Source organism: Nicrophorus vespilloides, unplaced genomic scaffold, assembly GCF_001412225.1.
Source record: "Nicrophorus vespilloides isolate i.1.1-1 unplaced genomic scaffold, Nicve_v1.0, whole genome shotgun sequence".
Taxonomy (NCBI): domain Eukaryota; kingdom Metazoa; phylum Arthropoda; class Insecta; order Coleoptera; family Silphidae; genus Nicrophorus; species Nicrophorus vespilloides.
In genome coordinates, this window is record NW_017096079.1 from 102101 (window position 1) to 129432 (window position 27332).

General features: G+C 34.0%; 3 protein-coding genes across 7 annotated transcripts in view; 2 read left to right on the plus strand and 1 right to left on the minus strand.

The window, feature by feature from the left end:
• Positions 1 to 456: 456 nt before the first annotated feature.
• Positions 457 to 16768, plus strand: LOC108569433 (protein tramtrack, alpha isoform-like). Of its 4 annotated transcripts, none has more exons than XM_017930982.1 (3): positions 457 to 546; positions 8650 to 9526; positions 15772 to 16768. In XM_017930982.1, exons 2-3 carry the CDS (start codon positions 8677 to 8679, stop codon positions 16500 to 16502), a joined length of 1581 nt encoding a protein of 526 aa, XP_017786471.1. In that variant the 5' UTR covers positions 457 to 546; positions 8650 to 8676; the 3' UTR covers positions 16503 to 16768. The 4 variants fall into 4 exon arrangements, with proteins under 4 accessions (XP_017786471.1, XP_017786470.1, XP_017786472.1 ...); XM_017930981.1 differs by lacking the exon at positions 457 to 546 and adding an exon at positions 7079 to 7728; XM_017930983.1 differs by lacking the exons at positions 457 to 546; positions 15772 to 16768 and adding exons at positions 7085 to 7728; positions 10133 to 10766.
• Positions 16769 to 17943: 1175 nt separating this feature from the next.
• Positions 17944 to 21403, plus strand: LOC108569443 (integrator complex subunit 4). Its single transcript, XM_017930999.1, has 9 exons — positions 17944 to 18093; positions 18153 to 18892; positions 18947 to 19145; positions 19203 to 19836; positions 19914 to 20157; positions 20215 to 20543; positions 20597 to 20820; positions 20876 to 21101; positions 21158 to 21403. Exons 1-9 carry the CDS (start codon positions 18028 to 18030, stop codon positions 21376 to 21378), a joined length of 2883 nt encoding a protein of 960 aa, XP_017786488.1. The 5' UTR covers positions 17944 to 18027; the 3' UTR covers positions 21379 to 21403.
• Positions 21404 to 23714: 2311 nt separating this feature from the next.
• The window catches only part of LOC108569426 (putative uncharacterized protein DDB_G0274535), a 46467-nt gene continuing 42849 nt past the window's right edge, over positions 23715 to 27332 (minus strand). For both annotated transcript variants that reach the window (XM_017930973.1, XM_017930972.1), the window contains one exon: positions 23715 to 25788. In XM_017930973.1, the coding sequence (XP_017786462.1) occupies positions 24119 to 25705 (1587 nt within the window). In that variant the 5' untranslated portion in view covers positions 25706 to 25788 and the 3' untranslated portion in view covers positions 23715 to 24118. The remainder of the gene's footprint in view (positions 25789 to 27332) is intronic.

Below are 27332 nucleotides of genomic sequence, written 5' to 3' on the forward strand. Positions count from 1 at the left end.
TCTTTTCTGAGGGGGGTCAACCACCCCACGTTGACTCCACACGTGTATCCCCGTTCGTTAGAGTCGCACTGCTGGTTCGGGTTCCGGGTCGACGTGAACACACCCAATGCGAACGAAGTGGCCGACTGTACGAGCCCTCAATGTGAGAAAACAAATCTAGCGGCCCAGATGAACACTGCTAGATTGGTTTTTGGGTCGTGGTGCGTTGGATATTAGGAGTGCCGGGTTGGACGGCTGGGCATCCACAACACTCAAGGTCTTCGGCCCGGTGGTGGTGGAAAGCTGAGCTATAGCTGCGCGGACTGGGGTCGCACCGACCGGGGTCGAGTTGAATTGAGTTACTCAAAGGGTGCGTACCATTGAGGGTACGTCTACTGCAACCACCCTCCGTTACCCCGACGTTCCGTTCATCATACTATGGATATTCGCTGTGCTGTGTGCATCTACAAGCATTAATCTACACAATAATTTTGTTATTTTTCTAATGTGTGGTTCAAGTGTCGTATCAAACTTGTGAATTTTGCACCAAGGACACAAAAGTATTGCGTAAGTGTTTAGAATTTATTTCGCGCACACCCTCCTTCGACGCGCATGACGCGCTCACATACTATTTATAAAAAAAAATATATAATATATATACACATACTTATCCATCCATCCATACATACATATGCCATCCTTACCATCAATATATATATATGCATATAAATTGCAAACGTACGCATTAATAAAATAATTGTTCAATCGTCCCGATTGTGACAATACTTAATTCCTACATTCCCACTTGACGTCGCATTACCCTATTTCACTCCCGTCGTCGTCAACAACTTTTGTTTATGCTCACCTTGCAAATACACCTAATTAAATCTGCATGTTATCTGTCATCAAAGCACACGATCGCAGATTCCTTTTTGAACATTTTCTAATACGAATCCGATTAAATCTGCTTGTTGCCCATTCAAAATGTACCGCACATGACATCTATCCGTATAAACAGAAAACTCTGGCTAGCGGCTCCGAAATCAACCTACACATCCTTACACACATAATATATAATATAATATATTTTTTTTTATATTCCTTGTAAATCTCGAATGTAACTGTATATCGTCCATATCCGACAAAAGAAACAATTTTCCAAAATAAAATAAAAACGACAACTACGATTGTCGAGCGCGCCGGAAGTAATTTATACATCCTACGAAACTTATTAAAAGCGACAGGATAGTGGTCCCCGTAACAGCGAGAATAAATTGATTGAATACTCCCCCTTCATTATTCACAAGATCGCATTAGTTCCACCGTAGTGACTTTTATTAAAAAAAATTCGCACAACACGCGATCCATTTTTTTTTTGCTATTTCATATCTGTACTTTGTCGCTATGTTAGTTCTCCGCTTAAGGCAAAACAAAAATGGAAGTCATAATAATAATAAAAGCAAAATAAAAGTAGTCAAGTGAATAAACGAAAACTTGTTTATGTAATAAAAACTGTCTATCCGTGGAACGCTCGACAAATGGTCGCAGTAATTTCAGGAAATCATTTGTCCATTGTCGCCAGGGAACTGTTTCTAATCCTGATCATTCACGGTTTTTCCTGGGGTGTGCCTTTTTCAACGTTTCATCCAATAGCTAAGAATACGTTTGGGAATTCCGATGATAGCGCTAATATTTCTAGAAAAATGAAGTTGTCTTTGAAGCAAATATTGGAGAGATAAAGCTTTCCATCTTTATTTTGGTATCTGAAAGCAATTACGACGGTGATTTATTTGCATTTTGCGTTGCATATTGTTGTGAAAATCGAGCGACGATAGACTTTTGGCCACGACGTTAATTTGTTTTTCTAATGTTGCACAGTGGCCCACGCATTCATTTCATGTTTTTTGTTTTTCCTCTACGTGCACGCTAATGTATTTGCCTTTGGTCCTTTCGAAGAATCACTACTTTGTTCGTCCAGAGCTTACGTGTGTATTCGTCTTCCTTTTTACCGCTTTAACCCCATTGCCGTGGGTTCGAAACCTACGCATGGCCACAACTTCTATATCGAAGCTATGGTTCATTCACCTCGTTGGTAATAATCCGAACCATGGGTTATTTATTAACAATCTTCTATAGATGTATCCTTCGGGTCCATGGACACGATTAATCAAGTCCAACAGTTTTCAAACCGATAGAAATGACATACAAATTAACCACTTTCAATTAAACAATCGCAATCCTCGGATGATACAAATTTATCTGCGATCATTTAAACATGTTTATTTCTTTTTAAATGTAATGCTTAATTCATGTACTTCGATGATATCATCATTAAATCCATGTCTCCTTCTCATTCCGAATGTATGCGTGTGTGTGGGTATGCGTGGTTTACAGGTTGGAAGTTAATCGCACGGTCGTGTTGCTACCATGCGCTAATTTCGTTGCGAATACCATTTTTGCATTATTATTATTATTAATGCAACGTTTGAAATTTAATAAACCGATGGCCTTAAAATTACGAAAACCACTTTCGTAAATTGCTCACACCGATTCACAACATCGTGCGTTGTTCCTTCTTTTTTAAAAATATTTTTCGATCCTCAAAATTAGAGGGGTCATAACTCACTCGTTGCAGTTCGAATAACGTAAACGTTATTAAAACTAAATTAGAATAAGTCCTTGCAATTACAATTCACTTTGAACTGTCGCATATTAGTATGTAGTTATTTGGTGATTATTTTAGGATGTTTTCTGTTCTTTCTAAATCCAAACGTATTTCATTAGAAGACGTGACGCTTCTACATGCGAAACTTGCTAAAAATTGACCCGTGACTCAAAGTCTATTTAAACTGCAGTTCCGTAAAATTAAATTGATTGCAGCTATTGATGCTGTTGTCATCGTAGTTATTTGTATTAAAATATAAAGCTTTTTGTGTCACGACAACAGTTGCAATTAGAATTTATTTTAATCGAAATTGCAATGCGCATTTAAATAATAATCATTAAAATTGACAATGGAATAATTACTCATACATCATATAAATAGCTATATTATATCTAAACTTAAACGCTAAGAATATTAAATGTTAGTTGGTTGTTTGAAATGTATATTTTCATTATAGTGTTTCACAACCCTCGCGACTCTGAAATGCGGTAACTGCAGATCATCTGGCCTAAATCTGGGCCGCGTCCTTTCAGCTTAGGATAGTAAAAATATCTTTCAGGGTGGAGCTCGTTCGGGGCTCGCCTCGATTCAATTTGAATTTGTTCACGGCCTTCGGTTACTGCAGGATACCGAACGTCGTAGGAGTGTTTTGAGCGCACCAAGTACTCTTCCTGTGTGCAGCAACATATATTTTTTTTCTCTCTCTCTTTCTCATGTAATTGCAGAACTCGACTGCGTTCGAAGTTGACGGAAATAATGTAATTCGCATGAGTCATATCAACATTTCGTATAACGGATAAACGATATTTCTCTGTTTCATTTAATGAATATAAATAAATAAACAAATGCTTTTTACACCATATTCTTCGATTCATGTAATGAACATAGTTTTGCAGGAATTACTCCTGTCAATCGTGTGAAATATTCTTCAATGTTCTTGAGATAATCATAGTTTTAACTTATACAACAAATTAAACAACAAAACGTACTTCGTCTAGTTTAAATATAAATGATTATTTATTGTCATGTTTGTAATTGTAATTTTGTCTTTGATTTTTTTTTCTAAATTAATCTTTTCAAGTTTTTACATTAATAAATAGTAGATTATGTTGAAAGTAGACAATGTTACTAACAAAGTTTGATATTTCTAATGAATCTAATATTTGAATTATAACAATAAAATGAGTGGTGAGGAAACTTTGGAACATGATAATGAATCATCGTTTATTGGTCTGTTTCCACACTTTCTAGGTTATACAGAGATAGTAGCGTGCATTTCACATTGTTCTTCAATTATAATCAGATATTACGAGACGACTATTATTATTTTTTTGTTATTTTGAATGTCGAAACCAAGAAGTATAGTTATTGGTGTCCACTGGTAATAGGCGTATGAACAAAGGCGAAATGTGTATCGAAATTCACGTTCGCCTTGAAACATAGAACAGAAAATAATTATTCTACAGGCCTTATTTGTTGTTTTTTTTGACAGGTGCGGAGTCTAATTTCAGCTTAAGAGAGAAATAAAAGAAGCAAGGAAGGAAATTGCATAATTTTATTTGGGCATGTATATTATTTTCTCGAATGAAATTTGCAAACTTTAATTGTCATTATGCAAGAAAGTATTTTATTTACTTGATAAGGAGAGTCGGCGAAATCACATGTACATTTATCTTGTTGATAAAAAAAAATATTGAGAAATATCAAAGTTGTACATACAGAAACTAACATGCATTGTACGCGGTTTGATTTAGTTTTTATTCATTGTTCCCTAATTGCTGCAATTAATGAAATGTTAATGACTTCGCATTGAATGGTGATTACGTGAAGGCGATGGAGGATTCCCATAGGTTCGATAAGGAGGTGTTTGCTTACGATCAGGAGCATATGTATCACGAGAGAGAGAGCGAAAAAAGGATAATTTTAAGCCGTTCCCATAAATAAATGTTCTCAGTGATAATTTATCAATAGGTCCCCTCTTATCGCTGTGACTTTCGATACTTCTTAAACTGCGTATCTTCAAATAACGATGCAAAATAAATACAAAATTCGATGGCTCGTTTTATTTTATTTTTTTCTATAACGCGCTACCCAAGAAAGTATGTGGTTTTCAGAAGGATTTCGGTATATCAAATCGCTGCTTATCAACACACTGATGACGTTGTCCTTGCAGCAGGAAACGCGATAACAAGTATATATAAGGGCGTATACCGATTGGATGTGTGTGTGTGTGCTGCTGTAAAGAAAATATTATTTGGAAAAGCGAATGTTGTTACATGAAAACAGGAAGTCGGACGAGGCGTTCTGGAAATAGCATACGCAAAACGCAAAACTAGGGGGTGTATACTGTATTCCATCCTTACTCTTGTCGGACGAAAACAAATTTATCGCACTTTCTGACTCATTTTTATATATTTTTAATATAGATAAACCTATACAGAACAATGTTATTTCTTTAGTCTGGATGAGGAATTATCGCAGTACTGATTGATTATATACGTTCAATTTAGCGTCAACTTTAGTTGGTCATTCTTCAATAAAATCAGAAGCGATATCAAATCTATCAGGTGTTATGCAATTGAAATAAATATTTAAAAAAAAAACGAGAAAGGGAAACAAACATATAATAAAGTATTCATGTATTTTCTTTGCGTAACGAGTGAAAGAATATGATGGTCGTCGCGTGTGCCTAGAATAATATAGCAACCCTCCAGTAATCTACGTACTGCGGCAATTGAAATTCAAATAAGCCGCGCGTTCGTTACGCAACCGAATGTAATTCCGAAAATTGTAATTTGCATTTAATTTAGCCCCGGGAGCTGTGTTATTGTTGGTAGCGCTGGGAACGTATTACTTTATCCACGGCGTACAAATAAACACACCGAAAGATTATTCTCTGCGTTAAATGAAACGCCTTTATTATGAAACAATTCCTATGCGATCCTTGATGTTGTCTTGCATTATTACACTGACCATAAAAGAAACAACAATTACGAAGAACCAAAACTGTTTCACTGCGTAATAACCGAATAGCAATAAAGATATTCTCATAATTAATAACGTAATTGATTTGGCTGAAAGACCTGTTCATCCAGGTTTGTAATTTCTTATTATAAAATCATGCAACGACAAAACTACAATTTCATTTTGTAGTTGGGTTTAAAACGAAATGACGTAACCTTGTATGTACACAGTATATTATTTATTATGTTATATCTAATTTTATTTATAGCATGCTGAAATTAAGTTCAAGGCTAATTTTATATGTCGAAATATGGCACAACTCAGTTTATGCATAAAGTGTCACATATGTTTATTATTATTTTGGATCTATATAAGATTAGGTTTATGATAGCTTTTTAAACAATATTATGTAAAAATGCACATGTTTTAATAGAATAAAAGTAGTTGCAGTAATAAATACTTTTTTTTTTAGTATAATTACTAGAAGTAGACGTAAATATTATTTTTTTTTATTAATATAAACAGATCTGTATTATTAAATGGATCTTTTAATAATAAATTCGTTTGTAAATTTGAACGTAAACTGTGTATAATTATGCTGATGAAAGCTTTGCTATATTATTTAACTTTTAAGTGATTTCAAATTGAGCTGCGCTTTCTAAATTATACTCTTTTAGGGTATTTAGTTTTTGGGTGGAACCCGTCAGAGTTTACGAAACATATTAGTGGTGTGCATCAGTGACTCGTACATATTTATAATGATGACCTTTGAATATTTGGACATACAAGGCTGTGGATTCAAGTGAAGTTTCGGTGAGCGTGGAAACAGCGTTGGATTTATACGTAGGCACACACAGATAGTCTCGGGCTAGTAAATCCGAAATAAAAATTACCAGTTTTTAATTGTTATATTATTGATGCTGAATCTATAGATGCTATAGAATATTTTAGCGGTAATTATCGTATTTATTAAGTAAATTTATGAAGCGTAAGAATTTAATTTTATTTTGATATAATTCTCAAATTGTCGTATGTCTGGAAGTTATTGAGTTTTTTTTTTTATGAAAATATGGAAGAGGAGCTAGTGGTTGCTGGTATACTATACTAATTGGTAACAATGCATGCAGTTGACGGTTGTTAATCTGTAGTGGACAGTCAAGTAGATAATGTTCTAAAATTATCGGACTAGATGTGGAGTAATTAGGGTGGAATTGCATCACTGCTAAATCCGAGCGCAACGAGAAAAGGAGGACGACGAGATTGGGATAGAAAAATGTTAGACAGAGAGAAAGAGAATAGGAAAGGCGATGCGATGATGATGGGAAAACGGGCGAACCGTAGGAACGGCAAGCCAGCAGGCAGGCAGGCAGCAAGGCAGAGTAGCGACCACTTGATTTAATTCGCCTCTATAAATATTCATCAATTACATAACGCGCATAAACATGTTGTTTTCTTTTTCTCTCCTTTTATTTTTACTTTCCGCGTGGTCCGCGCGGACGAAGAATCGCGAGCGCCGTCGCGCCTTGCCACAGCACAGAACGGCGCGTCGCAGCACCGTACGTCACCACCCCTGGTTTGGTTCTGTTGATCCTGCAGGAGGCGATGGCTAGGCATTCCTGCTACCTAGGCGTGTGCACGAGTGACGCATGCATGGAGCCACATCAGTGGAAGAGGAGGAGGAGGAGGCGAGCGAACGGATGGAGAGGTTGCTGCAATAGAATGTTGCTGGTGCAGCAGCATCTCCGCCGTTGCAGGGCAAGCCTAGCGAAGCGAGATGAGATCGGGCGGCGGCAATGGCGGCGTCGTCGTCGTCGCGCAATAACGGAGTAAATGTTGAAGGCGCGCGACGGGCGTCCTTTCGTCCATCGGGGTCGGGTTGCCGGGGAAAAAAATTAAACGAAACGGCGACGTCGCGATTCAAACTCGCAGCTCAGCTCTCGCGGTTTCGAAAAGAGAGTCGACGGTCACCCCGACCAACCCCGAACGCTGCCGATGCCGCGCCACTCTGCGGGCCAGATTGCTGACATGGCGTCTTGAACAGTGTTGTGGTGTAAAATTCGTCCTGTTTTCGGGGATACAACCCTCCTCCGGTCTCTTTCTCAAGTGACATTGTGCTGCAGGTAAATGCCAAAATCAGTACTCAATCCACCTGTGCAATGACAGAAGCCTGCTTCGCTCCTACACTCGATCATCGCAAAAATCATGCGAACGATTGTGAAAAATCCCCCTTTCCCGACGCACCATTTCATGCGAATTTCCATCGTGCAAATCGATTTCCCCCTTCGCAGTGTATTGCACTGCAGCACACAGAAGAAATCCGAAACTTAACATGCCTGTATTCACGTTATATCAAATCCTTCGTGCATTTCCTAGATGCAGAACTTCTCAAAACGCTGCTACCCTCAACTCGCATCGGATATGCGCTGCAGCAGGCAAAGTAGGCGGGGTGTTTACGCTCTCGGGTAAAGATAACTCGCAGGCTGCAGACTAAATATGGCGGAAGGGTCATGCTCATTCCAAGACGACGAGGGGTGACTTGTTCTCGGACCACGTGCGCGTTTCGCATTCTATTTTTTCTTGTCCTGTACCTGGAACTGTAGTGATGTAATAGCCATAACATCAAGACACCTGTGCGATTAAGACCTTGGTTGATGCGGTGCGTCAACTATTTAAACATCCTTTCCGGGATACTTTCAGCACATTTATTTGAATCGGCTAATCGCACACTCGACTTTTGGCGCGCTTTTCGACACCAAAATCGATTCGACTCGGCACTTCACCAATCGATTGCATACTATTACCATCGTACCCCAAACAAGTCATAAATACTTATGGCAACGCTGCTACCATGCAAATTTCAATAAATACTTTAACCAATCACCAAGCGTTCATTACATTAATTCTTATTAAAAAAAACATAATTTGAAAGATAATACTATGCCAATAAATAATTTTAAAGTATTGAAACTGCTTTGAATTATTATTTTTAAATGTATACTTTTGCAGTCTAATAATGTATGTATTATTTTTCATTGTTGCAGTGTCCCTAATTGAGGATTTCATTACAAATGAGCATAAACCAACGTTTACAGTCACAAAATCAGCAGCCGGATATTGCGGCACCCGCACCAAGCAACATGTCTTGCCAACGATTCTGTCTCCGATGGAACAACCATCAATCCAATTTGCTATCAGTATTTGACCAGTTGCTGCACGACGAGAGTTTCGTGGACGTGACGTTGGCCGTCGAGGGTCAATTACTGAAAGCCCATAAAATGGTTTTGTCCGCCTGCAGTCCGTACTTCCAAGCCTTATTTGTGAATCATCCGGATAAGCATCCCATAGTTATATTAAAAGACGTCCCGTACAGTGATATGCGGTGTCTTCTGGATTTTATGTACAGAGGTGAAGTGTCTGTGGATCAAGATAGGCTTACGGCGTTCCTCCGAGTTGCCGAGAGTCTTCGCATCAAAGGACTCACAGAGGTCAACGAGGAAAAATGCGATTCCATCACATCGTCTCTGGCCCAAAATCAAAATTCCAATCTGTACAAATTGCAGCGGCTGCAACCGCCTCAGAAATATAATACCTTGAATATGTTGGGACATGCTTTGCTGCAACCGAAGAGGAAGCGAGGTAGGCCCAGGAAGTTGTCGGGCAGTTCGAACGGTACTCCCGGAGCAGATGATTTTGACAGGAGCGACAGCTTGGTGCAGGGTAGCCCGGAAATGCTCGAAGTTAAAATGGGAATGGACGGATTCACGGAAAACAACTCGGACTCTAGTAGCGGAAACAAGGAAAAGGACGAGGAGGAAGACAAATCTAATCAGGAAACCAGCGAACCGGTTGCAGGCACATCCAAAGAAACATTCAACAATGCTGTGGTGGTTAAAAACGAAAATGATTTCCAAGCTTCCGGTAAGTTTTATTTAAACACTAAGAATTAAAAATAAACAAACAAAAAATAATTGCAAATTAAAATAGAACGGTATAAACTCACACACTATAATTACTGGATACTCCCGGGAGGATCCATGAGTAAATTACTAATTTTATCCCTTCGTATATATATATAAATTAAGTGCGACACGAAACGAGGCATTCACATAAATTATTGTAATGCCATATTTTCAGCATGAAGTTTATCGGAAATACTCGGAGTGAGATACGTAGCATGTTGAACTGTAGACTCTCGCGTAGCTATTTACTCTTAGTGTTATCTTATTTTTCTATTAAGAATTTGAAGTGTTAAGGGAAAAGCTATAGTGGATAGTGTAAATCGCAGTGCCTCTAAAATTTTCTAAAAGGTGAGTGAGTCAAATTGATGAATATAATAGGGAAGAACTGTAAGGAATGAGCCAAAGTTGTAGCCGTAAATTATTGCATTTTACTTTTATTTTTATTCAAATAATCTCAATAAAAAAAAATGATATTAAAGCAACGCGGCTTATTCCCTATAGCTTTTCCCTCGAGTGATGTATATACGTGAGTTTATTAGATTCAATTCCTAACTTCTTTTTCTAGATGTTGAACGAGGGAAAGCGTCCCCGAACAATGTACGGTGTATAGATTTCAATTCGTCCCTTCACGAGGAATATAACCTGCCTTACCAAGAAATGACCGTCTCCGATACGGAATTGGACGATGAGAATGAGCACGACGAGATGGAGTCAAATTTTGAAGCGCTAGATATCAAGTTGGATCCGAAAGAATTTCTCGAGAATATGTACGACAATGCCACAACGCCTAAGAGGATGCGCCAGAATCCGTACGATTACGATGACGACAATTTCGATATCATTTTAGATGATCCCAATTACAGTTTTAATGCAATCAGTAAATTCGAGAAGTCCGGTCGCAAAGTCTGCGATCCTGACAAGTCTGCGCGAGATTTCTGTGTGCGGGAAAAGGACAACCTGTACCGGTGCACGGTTTGCGATCGCATGTATACACACATCAGTAATTTCTGTAGACACTACATGACATCCCATAAAGTCGACGTAAAGATGTTTTCCTGTCCAGTTTGCGGCAAAGAATTCACACGGAAAGACAATATGCTCGCACATCTGAAAATCATTCACAAACAACAAAGCTAGTGCCTTATGAGGGAATATACAAACAAAACGCATATACAAACAAATTCATAATATCCAAAGATATTCATTATTGAAAGTAAATCATTAATATTTTTTATATTATATTAAACAAATATAGATTCTATCTATTTATAAGCGATAAGCGATGTTATAATCCAAATATTTTTATATATTATATAGATTCTATGTGACTGTGAAATTAGAATGTTAAGTTTATAGATTTAAATTTATTGAATTAATGTATTCCTTTTCACATTATTATTTCTTTCTTTCTTTCTTTTTTCTTTCTCTTTTTGATATTATTATAAGTATAATATTATATCAGTCAATTACTCACAAAACAATACAAACAAACAAGAAATTGCCTTAATAATAATAATATATCATTAATTGGTCTTCCAATTAAACTAGGAGATGTATATTTAGAAAACATTAATTAAGTTTAGTTTAATTCTAATTCTATTAAATTAATTTTTATACGACTTTAAATATACTGCTCCAATGTGAGCTATATGTAAGTTTTACTTTTAGTCTACTTTTTTATGTAATTTAAGACTGATTCTAAATAGCGAAATTGATAGCGAATAACAATTTCTATGTGCCAAAATTGAACATTTTTGTATTTGATTGTACAATTGTATGCAATTACAATAATAAACAAAGAAAATAAATTATATGGACTGCACGAAAAATTCTCATTGAATGATAATTTTTCTAAAATACTAAAAGAAAAATGTTTATATTTTTGCAAACATAAAGAAATTTAGGTTGTTATTTATATACATTAGGTAATTGAACTATTCGAATGTGGTAGTTCTAATAAGTGCCGGGCAATTGTAAATCAAACGTTAAACATAAGTTTTCTAAATATAATCTCTCCTGGTTAGAGTTTGTCAAGTCTGATTTAGCGAGAAGAAAATATTTACATACAAATTATATATATATATATATGTAGATTATATAATAGATATTATTTTCTTGATGTGTAAGTTTCTCTTTATACCAATGTTAATAATGAATAGAATTTAGTTATTGATTATATTTTGTCTTTTATATTTATAGTTTCCTAATTATTGTACATAGAAAACGAGAAAGAGTATTATTATATATTTTTTTTGTTTCAATATAATACGATTTTCTTTTAATTAATGGCAATAAGTTCAATGTTAGTAGAGGTGTAATAAAAATTGATTAGCGAATTGACTCTTGCCCCCTTACATTGTCTCTTTCATTTCACATGCTAACCAAAGGATTGCATAAGGTAAAAATAACAATATTAAAATTTATTTCTTTATTTTTTAGCCAAAAAAAATAATTTATTATTTTGAATGCAATTTTATTTATTTTCTTATTATTATTATTATTATAAAATATATAGAATACATTTTATTTTTATCCAATAAATTTTGCATGGTTTCTTTATGTTGTTGATTTTATTATTTTTTTTTCTTCTATTAACTTTTCAATTTTGAAATCAAACGTAAACATGTTTTATTAATTTCTGGTAGAATGCGAAATATAGTAGCTAAATGGATTGGAATCTTTGAAGAACTATCACTTTGTTGATGATTCATTCGACCTTTAGACTGCTTATTTGTAGAATAAAGAAGTGCTTCGATCATTGCAATCTTTATTTTTCGCGTAATTTATTATTATTTTATTTTTATGTTAACATTTTTCTGACGGTTCGTTTTTAATATGTTTTTCTTTTCTTTTTCGTTTTTTTAGATTCGCCAATAACGCACACACTGCTGACACCAAAGGTGGAATTGAACGAAACGCAAATGCCACCGGCGGAAATGAACACACCGTTTAATTCATCCGATAACATAAATAATAACAACACCCCGACGACGCCTTCGACGAGTGCGATTATGGCTGTACCTGGTGCTATGAGTGCGCCAGCTGGAAAGCAGCAAAGACGTAGAGCACGTCGTCGGACAACCTCGCAATGTCAAGATCCCGCGGAACAGCTGACGGAGATGTCCGTGCGCGGATTGAATCTGTTCCGCTACGCATCCATCAACGAAGGCGTCTATCATTGCACGGAATGCGCAAAGGTCGATGTCCAGAAGACGTTCAAAAACAAGTACAGCTTCCAAAGGCATGCTTTCTTGTATCACGAGGGTCACCAGAGAAAGGTCTTCCCGTGCCCGGTTTGTCAGAAAGAGTTCTCGCGACCGGACAAGATGAAGAACCACATGAAAACGGTTCACGACTGTTTCATGCCTAAAGATTGCGTCTTTCCGATGGGGTTTTTTCTCCAACAGTAGTGGTAAAGCCTCCGCCCTCCACGCAACCACTACAATCAAGCAAGAAAACACGCAGCAATTAATCGATACAGAAGTAACAGCAAATAACATGAATTGATTTCGTACTTGGTGCTAGTAAATCATAAACAAACTGGAAAGAAACAGTAACGTATAGATCTTACATTTATATTTATGAGTATATAACGCTTATTATATACTTTAACGTAATTCTTTGTCGGGCTTTTCAAGACACTGCAAAGCTTCCGATGTGTAAATATAGAAAATCGAGTACAATCAAAATATTATTAAGTACTAGTTAACAAATAACATGTGATTAACCGAATTTTTTATATTAATGTTATATATTCAAATTGCAATTCATGGATAGTAAAAAGAGATGACACCTTTTGAAGGTTTATATAAAACAATATATATATATATTTAGAATACTTAGCGCTGCTAAGCAGCTTATATTTACCCTAGGAACTATTTCGTACTAGTTATTTTTATGATGATAAATATATATAAAATAGTTTTGTTTTTTTCTAAAGTTTAACATGGTTTGGATTTTTTTTCTAATTAGGGGTACATGCAAATATATTTAGATTATAGTTTTTTTTATATATATACATACATATATAATCGCACTGAAGGAAATGAAAATTCGAAACAAGAACTAATGTATAAGGGTAAATATTTGGTAGATCGAACGTTATCGTATTTAAAAAAAAAAAAAATATTATTACTTTTTTTTTCAATAAGTATAGAAATAATATATTGAATTCAAAGAGAAACTGCACAGTTTAGACAATAATAGATTTTATATTTACTAATATAATAATATTATACAAAAAAAAATATATATATATTTTAAATTAGCCGGTCCAAGCGCGCACATTTTTTTTTTGTATAATAATTGAATATTATCCTTACATAATATTTTTTTAGACGATCTTTCGGTGTTGGGAGAATTTTTTTTCTTTTTTTCGAGTATGAATCAAAATTTAATTTATGTTTTTTTTTTATTATAGTTATTTTGTATGTTATTTTATTTATATTATATATTTGAAGGATTAGATCCAACATAGATTCTATATATTACATATAACAATGTTTTGCCTGAAAGGCAAATCAGACTATTTTGGAACTTAATTGCAATATTGATTAGTTAATTCATTTTATGTCAAACATCCTGCAACGTTGGTCACTTCAACTTCAGCTAGTCAAAAACTGATGTACAGATTAAAGAAAATCATAGTCGAAGTTAAAAACACAACTTTAAAGAAATCCCTTACACCGATTCGTTGCTGTAGTTAAACTAAAAACGATATAAATCTTATAAATTTGTAGAACAAGATTATAAATTTGCAGTAACGCAATTGGTATCGAGGATCTTTACATCATTAAATAAGTAATATTTCGCTTACGAAGTTTTATTTAAATCGATATTCACATATCAATCGCAGTTATGTGTTTTTTTTTCTTATCATACATACTATATTATAACTCTATTATAGATAATATTTTTGTTTTTGTGATATCAAGAAATATGTTGGTCATTGCATATATAAGATGTGTCAGTGTGAGTGAAAGAAGATGCGAATGTGATTTTTGTTTTGTTGTTAATTTTCGTTCTATATAATAAATAGATTTTTCTCATGTTTCAAAAAAAAGAGAAGTTTTTCTTTAATTCGCACGCAAAAAAAAAAAGATCACTATGTGATAGGATTTTATTTTTATTTTATTTTTTATTATTATTTTGTCATTATGTAACTTTAGGCCTTGGCCAGTTCTGATCGCAGTTCTTCCATGTCTTTTCCGTGTTTGTTTGTATTTTTTTTCTTATCCTGGCCGGTATTTCAAGACAAAAAGATCGACTTGAATCAAATTAGGATGGAGAAAGTGTATATTTAATATAAACAAATATATTATAGTAATTTTTTTTTATAAATTAAGTGCAATTAATACTTTAGGAACTTATAAATAGTACTAACACTGTTAAATAGATTTTTATTTAGTATCGAATAGCAGAAGGATGAGATGTTCTTGCTGTGCACTATGTTTGTTATGGAATTACAAATGATGCGTATATATATAAATAAATATTTATCAACTGTTGACAATAACATAAAGTAAAAATTTTAATATCGAAAGGAGAAATTAATTAAGGATTTCTATTATTATTATTATTTTTAATAAATTATTTTATGCATTATCTTCTTTGCACGAAGCAATGTTAATACCGTGCAAAAAGATAATGGATATAAAGAGAATACGCATAGCCTCAAAATACCTTAATTAGTTATCTTATATATTATTTTTTTTTCATTTGTACTATCCAAAATGCTTTAATTTTTTTTTATACTATTATTTCGCATATTATGTAATCGAAAATTTACAAAAAAAATAATACTACTGGTTATCTTATGTTACTTGTTACATTCTGACTATTGCATATAGTGTTCGCATTGGTGCAGATTTGTATATTATAAAATATAAATATATATATAGATTTTTTTTTCTTTTTATTCATAAAGTTTATTTCTTTATAAGAATAAAATTGTTTATGTTTATGTACTTTTTATTTATTAATAAATCTACCTCTAATAAATTATTCATATGTATTTCATGTTATTGATAATCCCTAACGTGAAGGCTGTCTCAACGTTTGTTTTTTTTAGTTGGGTCTTGTTCGTGGTAAGAACTTGATGTGCAAACATATTGAAATTAAGTTGTATTTTCTGAAATTACCTTTTACCTGAAAGTTGTTGGTATGGTAGAATAAGAAGGAACTAATTTGTTTTATTATTTGCAGATGATAATATAGACTTCTTAGAGAATAACCAAAACCACTCAAATCTTCCAGAATTACCTGACAATGTAACTTTAGACATAGTGCCAATAAAGTATCAACAGGAATCAGTAATTATATCAACAGAAGCGGCCAGAAATATGCTAATGGACTCGCAAGAGCAAGAAGATGAATTCGATAAAATGGATCACGAATCTGAATCTCTAACTGGAATACATTTCCTCACGGATGATGAGAACGTAGTTTCTGAAACTTACGAAAGGAAAAAGAACGAACTTCTGGAATACATCATGAGAGATGACGGAAGTGTTGTCTGTAAATTATGTGGAGAACTGCTAGCTAGTCGTACGCATTGGTACAGACACAAGTACAAATTTCATGTGAATAATCTAGTTAATCCGGCCCCACTGTTCAAATGCAAATATTGTAATGTCTTCTTCAAGAGTCGAAAGGGTTACCTGGGACACATCGCCTCAAGACACACAGAAGTGGAACCGCCTCAGGAAGAAATTAATATAAGCATTAAAGAAGAAATCATCGAAAGCGTCGAATTACCGAAGATCCCGAAGAAGAGAGATTCGAAAACGACGGATTGGGAGGAGCAAAGAGTGAAGGAGGAGAAATTGGTGGCTGCAATCATAGCTCGAGTTCGGAAAGAATGCGAAGCGCAGGGATCTGCGGTCTCCAGACGCGGCTACAGCAGACGGAGTACAGTGATGATGAATACAACGTAATGTTTTCCATTTTATAATGTATTTACTTTGATAGAAGACATATCGCAATAATGTCATAATTTAGTTCGCGGAGCGGCTCTTAAGTTTCGTAAAAAAAAAATTGACCGTCGCATTTGTCGGGCTACAATTTGTGATTAAAAGTTGCCAAAAAGAAAACACGTTTACCAAAGAAAAGAAAGACGTATAGAAAGTATAGTTTATTGCTCAATAGATAGATATTTCCCCTTTTTTGCTCAGACTGGTTAAAAGTATGTTGTATATAATAAAAATATTTTTAATATCTTTGAAATATTAAGAGATGCATCGTAAGAAAAAAAAAACTATATTTAACTACTGCGTAAGAATGAATAATCTTTGTACTTTTAAAGTCTGAAATCGTGATTTACTACTAAATATATAATAATATACTCCCAACAAAAAAAAATAAAACTTTTAAAAATGGTTAGCATTTCCGTAGACATTTTACCTTCAATATTCAAAGTAGTTGTTGTAAGTTCTCGTCTTGCCAGATAAATAATAATAATATTAATTACAAATGGACGTTATTTTCATGACTTTTCACAGTTTATTATATTCGAAATATAATAATATACGTAATGCATCCAATAATTATTTCGTGAAAAGTTTTTTTTTTATGAAACATACGTTCAAACATTTATTTTAAAAGTATATTTTAGGAATAAGATTTACTAACATAAATATTTTTATAGTAAAGTGTTTTTCTGTGAAATTGAAATTAATGTGCCAAACAACATGAAATAATTATTTCTTTTTTGACAGTTATATAATGAAGAAGAAAACAACAAATTTTGTAAATAGTATGCAATGTACAAATATTCGTGTTACTAATTTCAATAAAAAAAAAATAATATGGATTAATCAAATAAGTTTTAATAAAGACTAATTTGTAATGAAACAAAACCTAATCATTATATACATATATATTTTAACAAATGCAAATACATTTTATTCTCAAGATAATAAATATTTTATTTATTTCCTTTCATCATCCTTCCAATTGTTTTGTCTATACTCTATGGTAGCGGTCCCTAAACTTTTTGGTTTGCGGTACCCTTATTATATAAGAATTTTTCAGCGGCACTCCAAGTCAAAAGATTGGTTTGTCTCATAACGAACTTTATATTAAAATATTAGAATTTTCACTTTTCTGACTATTATTTTAGGCTTTAAAGCTATATTAGTCTTATCTTTTCTATTTGTTCTAATATAATTATGTAATAGTAAATTAAAGGGGTCAAAGTGAAGAAACTCTTGAAAGAGTCGACGATCTTAGAGGTTTGGTGACTACTGGTTTATATTATTTAATACTTAGGTAACTAAATGTACTTGCCATGGAAGTACAATTAGTTGCCTACTTTAGTTTATATCAAATCGTTAATACTCGGTTTCCATTCGGTTTTTAGCCTAAAGTTATGTTTTACTTTGTTGTGATAACCTAAAACTGTGTTAAAGTGATGATTAGTTAAAACAGTGGAATAACAACAATATTATAAAGTTATTAGAAATGGCAGCTGTTCTAAAGAAACGTGCGTTAGCTGAATATTCCCAAACACAAACATTAAATAAACAGGTAACAAAATATTGTGTATAACCTATACATTTTATTGACTAAATATTGAAATTTTTTAGGATTATGCTCAGCAGCAGCCTGTAAAAAAGCTGTGCTTAGTAAAAAAGCCTACAACTGATAGTGCAGGTTTGGTAATTTTGAGTTGCCTTGATACTTGCAAAAGCAGCAAAGAAGCTCTACACACCCTACTTCGAATCTCAGATTGTGTTGAATTTGATCCTTCGGACATCCCAGAAGCCATAAGAAGGCTCTGCAAATATTTTAGAATTGAGAATGAGAGTGCTGTGAAGGTGAAGATATTGGCTCTGATTGCAGAGTTGGGTAACTTGGAAGGAGCTGATGTTATTTTAGTTATTGATGACATCATTAATTTGATTGAGAAAGAAACATCTCACAAAGTTATTGCTCAGGCACTAAAAACATTGCTGACACTTAGTAATCATATGAAAGATAACCAAATAATATTGGGAAAGTTAATTGAAATTGCGAAGAATTATTTGAAGGATGTGAGTCATTCAGTGAAATGTAGAAGCCTAGAGATGTTGGGATTTCTTGTACCATTGTGTAAAGAGAAAGACTTAGAAGGTATGTCCAATTTAGTGGTATCATATTTTGATAATGGTGATGCTAGAGTGAGGGCACAAGCCTTTTCCACTATGATTCATTTCCATGAAAAAGGTTTGAAATTAAATCCTACTATTTATAAAAGCGTCTGTGATGGCTTAAAAGATGACTATGAGATTGTTAGAAAAGTGGTCCTCAAATTGCTATGGGTTTTAGGAACTACTTTCCCTGAAAAGTAAGTTGGATATTGTTACATTATTTGTAATTGATTATAATATTTGTTTTGTAGTATTGTAGTTTTGCCAGATAGTGAACAAGAAATTAGATTGATTGATGACGCCTTTGCTAAAATTTGCAATAGCGTTAATGATTTATCAATGCATGTGAGGACACATGCAGCTAAACTTCTGGGATCCATGAAATTAGTCAGCATGAGGTTTCTAAATCAAACTTTAGATAAGAAGTTGATGTCAAATATGAGAAGAAAGGTAATTACATATATAAGTACATATAGGTAATGCATTTCAAACTTAATCTTGTTATAGAGAACTGCGCATGAACTGCAGTGGGAAAATGTTACAAGTGGTGAATGGGCAAGTGGCAAGAAATGGGCTGACGATGCTCCAAGAGAGGTGATTGATAAAGACAGGATTAATTTGATGAGCAGCGGATCCTGTGGCGCATTTGTCCACGGCTTAGAAGATGAATATTTGGAAGTTAGATCGGCATCCGTAGAATCTCTGTGTCAGCTATCATTAAACAATCAACAGTTTGCGAACTTATCTCTAGACTTCTTAGTCGATATGTTCAACGATGAAATTGAAGATGTCAGATTGAAGGCCATCGATAGTTTGCGTTGCATTTCCGAACACATCACTTTAAGGGACGATCAATTGGAAACAATTTTGGGCGCAATTGAAGATTTTTCTCAAGAAATAAGAGAGGGATTGCACAGGATGTTGGCTTCTTGTACGATGTCAACGACAGCGGGTCTCAGGATGTGCGTTGAGAAGCTCTTAGACAATTTGAAAAAATATCCACAAGATCGTAGATCTACGTATAAATGTTTACAAAGAATTGGTGCTCAGCATCCAGAATTGGTATTACCGCTAGTACCTCAATTTTTATCTATTCATCCATTCTTTGATATGGCCGAGAGCGACGTTGATAATCCACAATGTATCCTTTATATTTGTATTTATTTGTACGCAAAATTTAACTATTATTATCCATATTAACCTTAACTCGTAGATTAGATATTTGTATTTTAATCCTTGTGTTGAACGCTGCTAAGTTTAATACAACAATTCCACCATTGTTTGAACCCCAGACACTTCGCCATTATTCATATTTAAGAGACACGATGCCGACTTTAGTTCCAAAACTTTGTCTACCCAATGAAAATAACAATGCCATTGTTACACCTAGCTCGGTTCCTGAAAGTTTGGAGTTTTTAAAGAACGTAATCGATAATTTAAATATTGAAAACAACACAGTTCGGTAAGATCTAAAATGTTCAATTTTAAATCATTTTCACTAAAAGATTTGCTATTACAGGATGCAAACAAATTTGTTGGAAGTTTCCAAGGAGCATTTATTGCGTCTTAGCGAAATGGATTCGGTTGTTGCCGGCACAGCAAAATTTACGTCCCTGTATATCGGGGCACAATTGTTGATGTCCCAGATTTTGGAAAAAGGATTTTTTTCGAACTTGGCAAATCTAGCAGCGCAGGAATCTACCAATTTAAAGAATAATATTGAACAATTGTTATTGCACTGTCTGAAATTGCAATACTTGTTTGTGGGGATGAGCCCTTTGGAATATTGCGCTGTTAAACAAATGAGATTGAGAACTTTGGGTTTAAATTTGGTATACATTGTGAAAGGTAAATTAAAACTATACGTTTTATATATAGAAGTACAAATAATGAAATTTTAGGAAGCAATGCATCCGCGTTGGCACCATGCCACCATTTCTTATCAGCTGTTGAAGATATGCAACGTGAATTGACTAATGAAAATTTGGAACCAGATGCTTTTACAGAATCATTATTTAGAGAATTGGCTATGGTCGAGGAACCAAAACCTGGTATAGTGGCCAGAATTTTGACACCGATTTTGATTGAAGCCAAGTTAGGGAAAATCCCGCAGCCTAATACACTGGTATTGATTATGAAAAATGATGTAATATGTTATATTATATTAATGTAATTTTTAGATACAAATGAGCAGCGTTCAAATATTGGAGCCGTCTGGTCAATCTGATAGTACGTTGAAGTTTACAGCAGGATTGATTATGGCAGTGCCGTTTGAAGCTGAACTATTGCGTTTGTCTGAACCCAGTAGGTTACGTATAAAGGTAAAATATCCGGATCAGAGGACTCAAGTTACTCTACCAAGACCAGCACACATTAAACCACTCAACTACGATGGAAATGCAAATGGTAACAATTGCTTGATGAACGATATGTTCGTAATACACAATTTCTACGTGTTTTAGATGCCAAATTTGGACAGGACTTGCGGCTGTTAACCACTGTATTGATATCGCATCAGGTTTGGTCAGAGGCATGCAATGTTGAAATCAGTATTGCTTTAGCCGTACCAGAAGGGGATATTGGTAAAAGGAAATCATCGGAATTAAATCCATACCTCATTGACTTGTGTAAACCTGTTAAAGTTAGTGTCTCTCCCAAACCAATCAAAAGAACAACTCTATAAATGTTATATAAATATAGTTTTTACTTTAAAATATATTCTTTTTTTATAATATGTTATGTTTCATTATTTCAATTTCATATCATTAATGTTTTAAAACGGAAAACTAGGATAATAATGTTTAAAATCTAGGACAATGACAATACAAAACGAGGTAATTGAGGTAAATATAAAGAAAATCGGAGATTTCCGGGAATATCATAACATTTTCATTACATTATTTGTTGGTATTGCTTTGGAGAAACAATTAATATTGTGGATTTAGTTGTATAAATTTACAATAATATCATTTTTGAAAATATCTGATTAGGATTACTTTACTAGAATAAAGTTATTTGGGTAAAAAGAGATGGTTTATTGTTTTCCAAAACATGTTTGCTAAATTGAAGTTGAGGAATTTTATGGAAGGAAGATGAAGTATATTTGTTGAAAAAATGAGAAAATAAAAAATATCTTTTATTTGTAATAAAGTTTCACAATTATATAATATAAAATTATAAAATGTAAATATATGTATCTAGGTATAAAAATACTTTAATAAAATCAATGATATAATAATAATAAAAGAACATAAAATCTGATTAAACTATACAAAACGTGTAATAAAGTAGAAAAAGTACCTATGGCTTCGTTGCAACAAAATAAAAATAGTATACAATATATATAGATATATATAAATTGAGAGCATTAGATTGAGTATTTTTTGTTGTTTTTCTTTTTGATCAAACTTTTCAAAGAACACGAAAAAGTTGGCAGTTTGTTTTCATCCACGAGTACCGTTTTTAGTCCAATAAATAAAGAAACGTACACAACCGAATCAAAAATTTTGATTTCTTTCAAGCAGAAAGCCGCAAATCGTCGAACGTTGAGATCCAATATACAAAATAATAAAACACAAAATAATCATTATTACGGATAATAACCCTCTACCATGGCAAGTAACTTAGCTGGGGGCAAAATAAACAAAAAAAATAAAACAAAATAATAAAATAAACAAAATAGACCATGCACACAATTGTTTCTAAAACATATAAAACAAATACAATACTGCTGTATTAAGGTTGAGTCGTAAATAAGTACACTTTGCAACTAGAAACGGAAAGTTATTACAAAAAAAAAACACACTATTATAAGATATAATAACAACAGATCCAACATTAATAAACATTTAATAATAATAATTAACAACAATTTGAGTGGTGGTAATTAATTTGCAACCAAAAGGTCGCTTTGTTTGTACTCACATTGCATTCTTTTATCTAATAAAAATAAATTAAACTATATATCATTCAATAAAAAAAAAATAATACAAAATAACAAATTAAGTACAAGTGAGTATTTGTAGGTAAAAAAGGTCATTTAATGCCTTATATTATGGTAAACTGTAGTTAAACTACGAACTATACAAGCATTAGATAAAAACTAAGAAGCATATTTCTCTAATTAAACAAAAGAACTTAAATATTATAATATAGCGCGTATTGGACAATTCAATGTTTTGCCGCGCTACTTTTAGGACGGCTTTAAAATACAATAATAAATATAAATCTTCATATATTAATACATACACGCATATATATATATAGTATATAATGTATATAATAATATAAACAATACAAACACTCGCAAATTAATACAGAAATGGCAAGAATTTTCAATGATTTTCATTCTTAGACAAGATTTTTCCCCCCTTATTTTGATAACTCATTTTTTTTTCTCCAAAAATTCAATCACAGCACGAAATTACACACAAATTATGTAGGTTTAGGAACAAAACTACTTCTATTATATTTGAATTATTTCCTTTGATCTCGACAACGTGTTGGATGTGAATTGCTTCAATGGGCTGTATTTTTACGTTCAACAATAAACATACTTTTAAGTGTATTGGCAACAAACGTTTATACATTGTTTCCATTTACAACTCGTGATCGATTCGATTATTATACATTTGATCCGTAATAAAAATAGTTTAAAACATATTCTGTGTATATTTTTCTCTCTCTTCTATTCTCTTAGTGTGCGCGCGTGTGTATGTGTGTGTGTGTATGTAACGACCTCGGTAACGACACACCCTACTAACATTTCTTTGTAATAATTGCTGATTATTGTTAATACTAATCATTGAAATAGTTATTCTATTCATAGCAAACACTTGTACAGTTTTTGTTTCAAATTGAGCCTCATTGATATTTAAGCTTCTAGCCACATTTGCACTTTCATTAATTAGCCTCACCGTTCATAATATTTTAAGTTTTCACCCACATATAAGCGATTATTTAATTAATATTTTGTTGTTTTTTCATAAGATGAACCTTGATTTTTTTTTATTCCATTGATATATTTTTTGCTATGCCATTTGATTTCGCTATTCATAAATTTTGTGTAATAACACTTGTTGCTGCTGCGTGAACCACTTAAGGTGATGTCCCAAATAGAAATAAAAGGATTCAAACAATGCTATAAAAATATTTTCTTTTCTTGCAACTCATAACTATATTCGGAATACAATTGCTATGTCTCGGTGTTGATGGGAAACGTGAGGAGAGAGAAGTAAAGGAATGCCTCCTTCTCTGTCAATCCCGATTGTAAAAAAAGGGGTATAATAATAACTTCAAATACAAATTCAGCTTGGTTTTAGGGTGTGATCGTTGGTTTGCAAATGGAAACTAATGCGTATTGGGTTTATGTTGTTGTTGTTGTTTTTTTTTATATAAAAATTCCTTTCCTATCATGTGCGAGGCTACCTCGTTTTGGCTTTGGCTGCTGCCACATTACCAGCGGCCGCGGCGTTTTTCTGCGCGATGTGAGTTTGGTAGTGTTTGGCCAGATGGGCCTTCTGTCTGAAACTTTTGCCGCAAAGGCTGCACGAGAATGGCTTTTCACCGGTGTGCGTCCTGATGTGTACGTTGACGGAGTATTTGTCTTTGAAACCTTTCGAACAGATGCTGCAGTAGTGTAAGCTCCGTTCTTTCCGCACACCGTTCGACGTCGACGTGGCGTTCTGTACGGTGGTCTGCTTGGAGCCGCTGTTTGATCTCTTGTATTTTTTGGTGGCGGGTTTCGTGCTTGTCACAACAGGCGTGGTGATCGATATCGGAGAGTTGAGGTTGTTCAGTAAACCAATCTGGTCCGGAGATATAGTATAAACGGTTTCCACCGACGTGTCGATCTGACAAAATTGGTTCACACTTTCAGCCACCTCGTTTGCGATGCGCTTAAGTTTTTCAAAGTCTTCAGGATAAGTGTTGTCGAGTTGCGAGAGTATGATGTCATCCATACTGTGAGTGCTGGAGGGATTATCCGGAGGATTGTCAGTTGATTGCCTTTGCGGCTGTTGAATTTGCTCTTCGAAGATCACAGTACCATTGGCGTCAATACCGGCGACAATGGTCGGTATCTTTTCTTGCTCTATAGGCTCTTGTTTAACAAAAATAGTTTCTGTTTTCGTTGGTGGCGTAGAAAGCACTCGCCGCAATTCGGTATTGTTCTCTTTTTTAACACCATTATACCGAACGAAGGCCTTCCCTTGCAATGCGCTTCGAAGCAACGAGTCTGGAGTACCGTTGTTTGTATTGTTGTTATTCAGCTTCCAATCGTTGTTGTTGTTATTGAATCCGTCGTGCGCTTCCAGAAGAGGTGTATCAATTATCAGAGAACTGGCAAGCTCATCTTTGTTATCTGCGAATCCGCTGTCTTCGTATGTGTATGTTTCGGATTTTATTAAGCCATCCGTGTTTTGATTTAGACTGCCTTCTGTATAGTTGTTATTGAAGCCGTTCAATTGACCCGGCATAATGTTAAGGATCGAATCAATATCCAAACCACTTTGTAAATGTTCCATCGAGTTCGGACTCGAAACTGAACCATCTTCTTCCTTGATTATTGTCGTTAGTGGTTGTCTATACCAAGTCCCTTGGTCAATACCGTTCAATACGGTTAACGTATAGATGTGACCATCGGTGGTGTTGTTGTTATTATTATTGTTAGTGAGTTTGTTATTCTCCACAACACCGTTTGCGACATCTTCTTCTGAATTCCAGCAATACTTGTTTAGATCTTCAAGAATAGCTGTCTCTATTCTCACTGTCTCTTTATCACCCCAGAAATCGAAGTTCGATACGTTTTCCGACGTTGTCGTTGGCACTGATAACTCGGCAGTGGGCATGTTGTTGTTAGTTTCTTTCTCTTCTGTTCCGTTCCCGAGGAATGCGTTTACAGTACGCATTTGCTTTTGGAATTGATTGTCGTTATTGTCTGGAGTTACAACAAAATCGAAGAAGTCCGCTTTCGAGAGATCTTCAGTACGGAATGCTTCAGTTATATCCATTATCACAGAAGAACAAAGGGAGATGATTTCAGTTGTCGTGCCGACAGGAAACTTTTTTCATCTTCTCTGGCACCCAGCAAGTTCTGAAACAAGAAGACACGTTGCAATAAGTAAATGCTTAAAATGGAATCATTCATTATAATGGGACTGCGAAAATTTCCAAACCAGAATTCAATCGTTTATCCCATTCGGTTTTACGTAATTGAAGTGGGATTTATTTAGAACGCATGTATCAATCACGCGTCTACCCAGCAATAAAGTAAGATTTAACAAGTCCACTTAAGGCCGTTAATTGCGACCCTATTTCCATAGTACACGTGTTAACATGTCCTGTTACTATTTCGCACGACAAATAAATTCTAAGGCATTTTTTTTTTCTTCCACCTCCCGTTTTCCAGTCGGTCGACAAGTTTCTTTACAAATTGATGTTCATTAAAATTTAACTTCCTAATTGGTTTTAATTGTTAATTTAATAATGGGAGAACCGAAAATGCTTTCTCGCCGAGTCTATTGTCTTAAGACTTAATAACTGAAGGAATATGAATGTGTTCGCTGCGGCGAAGGCGGAGACGGAGACGAGGTATGGAAAGAAAAAATAACGTTTCTTGTGAGAATAGACATGGTCGAGTCGTGCTTTCAATTACGACAACGTGAGAATATTTGTAGGTTTTAGTTACGTGTACCCCAAAAAATCCACGTTCTCGTTATTAAAAAGCCTTTACAAGCGAATCACAACAATGCTGCGACCACCGAGAAGTCGCGCAGACCGATGCCCAATGATCTCATGTAATGTGCATGCTCGGATTATTTATTATTTCTTTTTTTTTTGTATTATTTATCCTCCTTCTATATACTCTACTCCGTTCATAGCTCAGCACTATAATTTACACTCTATAATAATAAAAATAACCGAACACACACACATGCATACGTACAAGGATTCCATTAAATTATATTTACTGTTATTTTATAAAATCACAATTCATGCCGGAGAAATATTTGCGCTAAATACTCAACAACTATGAACAACGGAAAAAGGTAAACTTAAAGAATTGTAAATAATAATAATAAAAATTGTCAACCGACTCACGCAGCTGATTCAAATTAAATTTCAATTAGAAATTGAGTCTAAAGCATTTCATTATTCTTTCAACAGAATTTTCATTTCTTAAGAGGTTTTTCTTGCAATTGAAAATCATGTCGATTTTACTGGTTCATGTCTATTCCAAGATTCCAATTATATAAGTACTAATATTAGGTAATAAATAGTATGAAAATGAAAGAAACATTTTAAATGTTTATATACGCACGACTCTAAAATAACATATAATTACGCAAGCTAATCGAAACAAGTACATGAAAAATAATTTACCTCATCCTACAAGCGCTTCATGTACTTTAACAAGTTTCCAAGTATTTAACAAATTACTAAGCAATTATTGTGCAAATTTGCTTTATGGTATCCATGTGTAATTGATACACAAATGTTTATGACACTTTAACCAGTAGTAATATGATATGAACAGTTCCATTTGGTAGGTAAAAACTTTTCTAATTATAGTATTTTAGTCAACATTATTTATTTTTATTACTAACTTCTTCAGGAAATATACTGAATAGTATTTTG

Excerpts from the sequence above, each read along its gene's own strand:
- LOC108569433 (XM_017930982.1), top strand. The coding sequence starts at position 8,677 with ATGAGCATAAACCAACGTTTACAGTCACAAAATCAGCAGCCGGATATT. Across the intron at positions 9,527-15,771 it reads AAATGATTTCCAAGCTTCCG|ATGATAATATAGACTTCTTA; the intron begins GTAAGTTTTATT and ends TATTATTTGCAG.
- LOC108569443 (XM_017930999.1), top strand. The coding sequence starts at position 18,028 with ATGGCAGCTGTTCTAAAGAAACGTGCGTTAGCTGAATATTCCCAAACA. Across the intron at positions 18,094-18,152 it reads CACAAACATTAAATAAACAG|GATTATGCTCAGCAGCAGCC; the intron begins GTAACAAAATAT and ends GAAATTTTTTAG. Across the intron at positions 20,544-20,596 it reads TTTGGTATACATTGTGAAAG|GAAGCAATGCATCCGCGTTG; the intron begins GTAAATTAAAAC and ends ATGAAATTTTAG.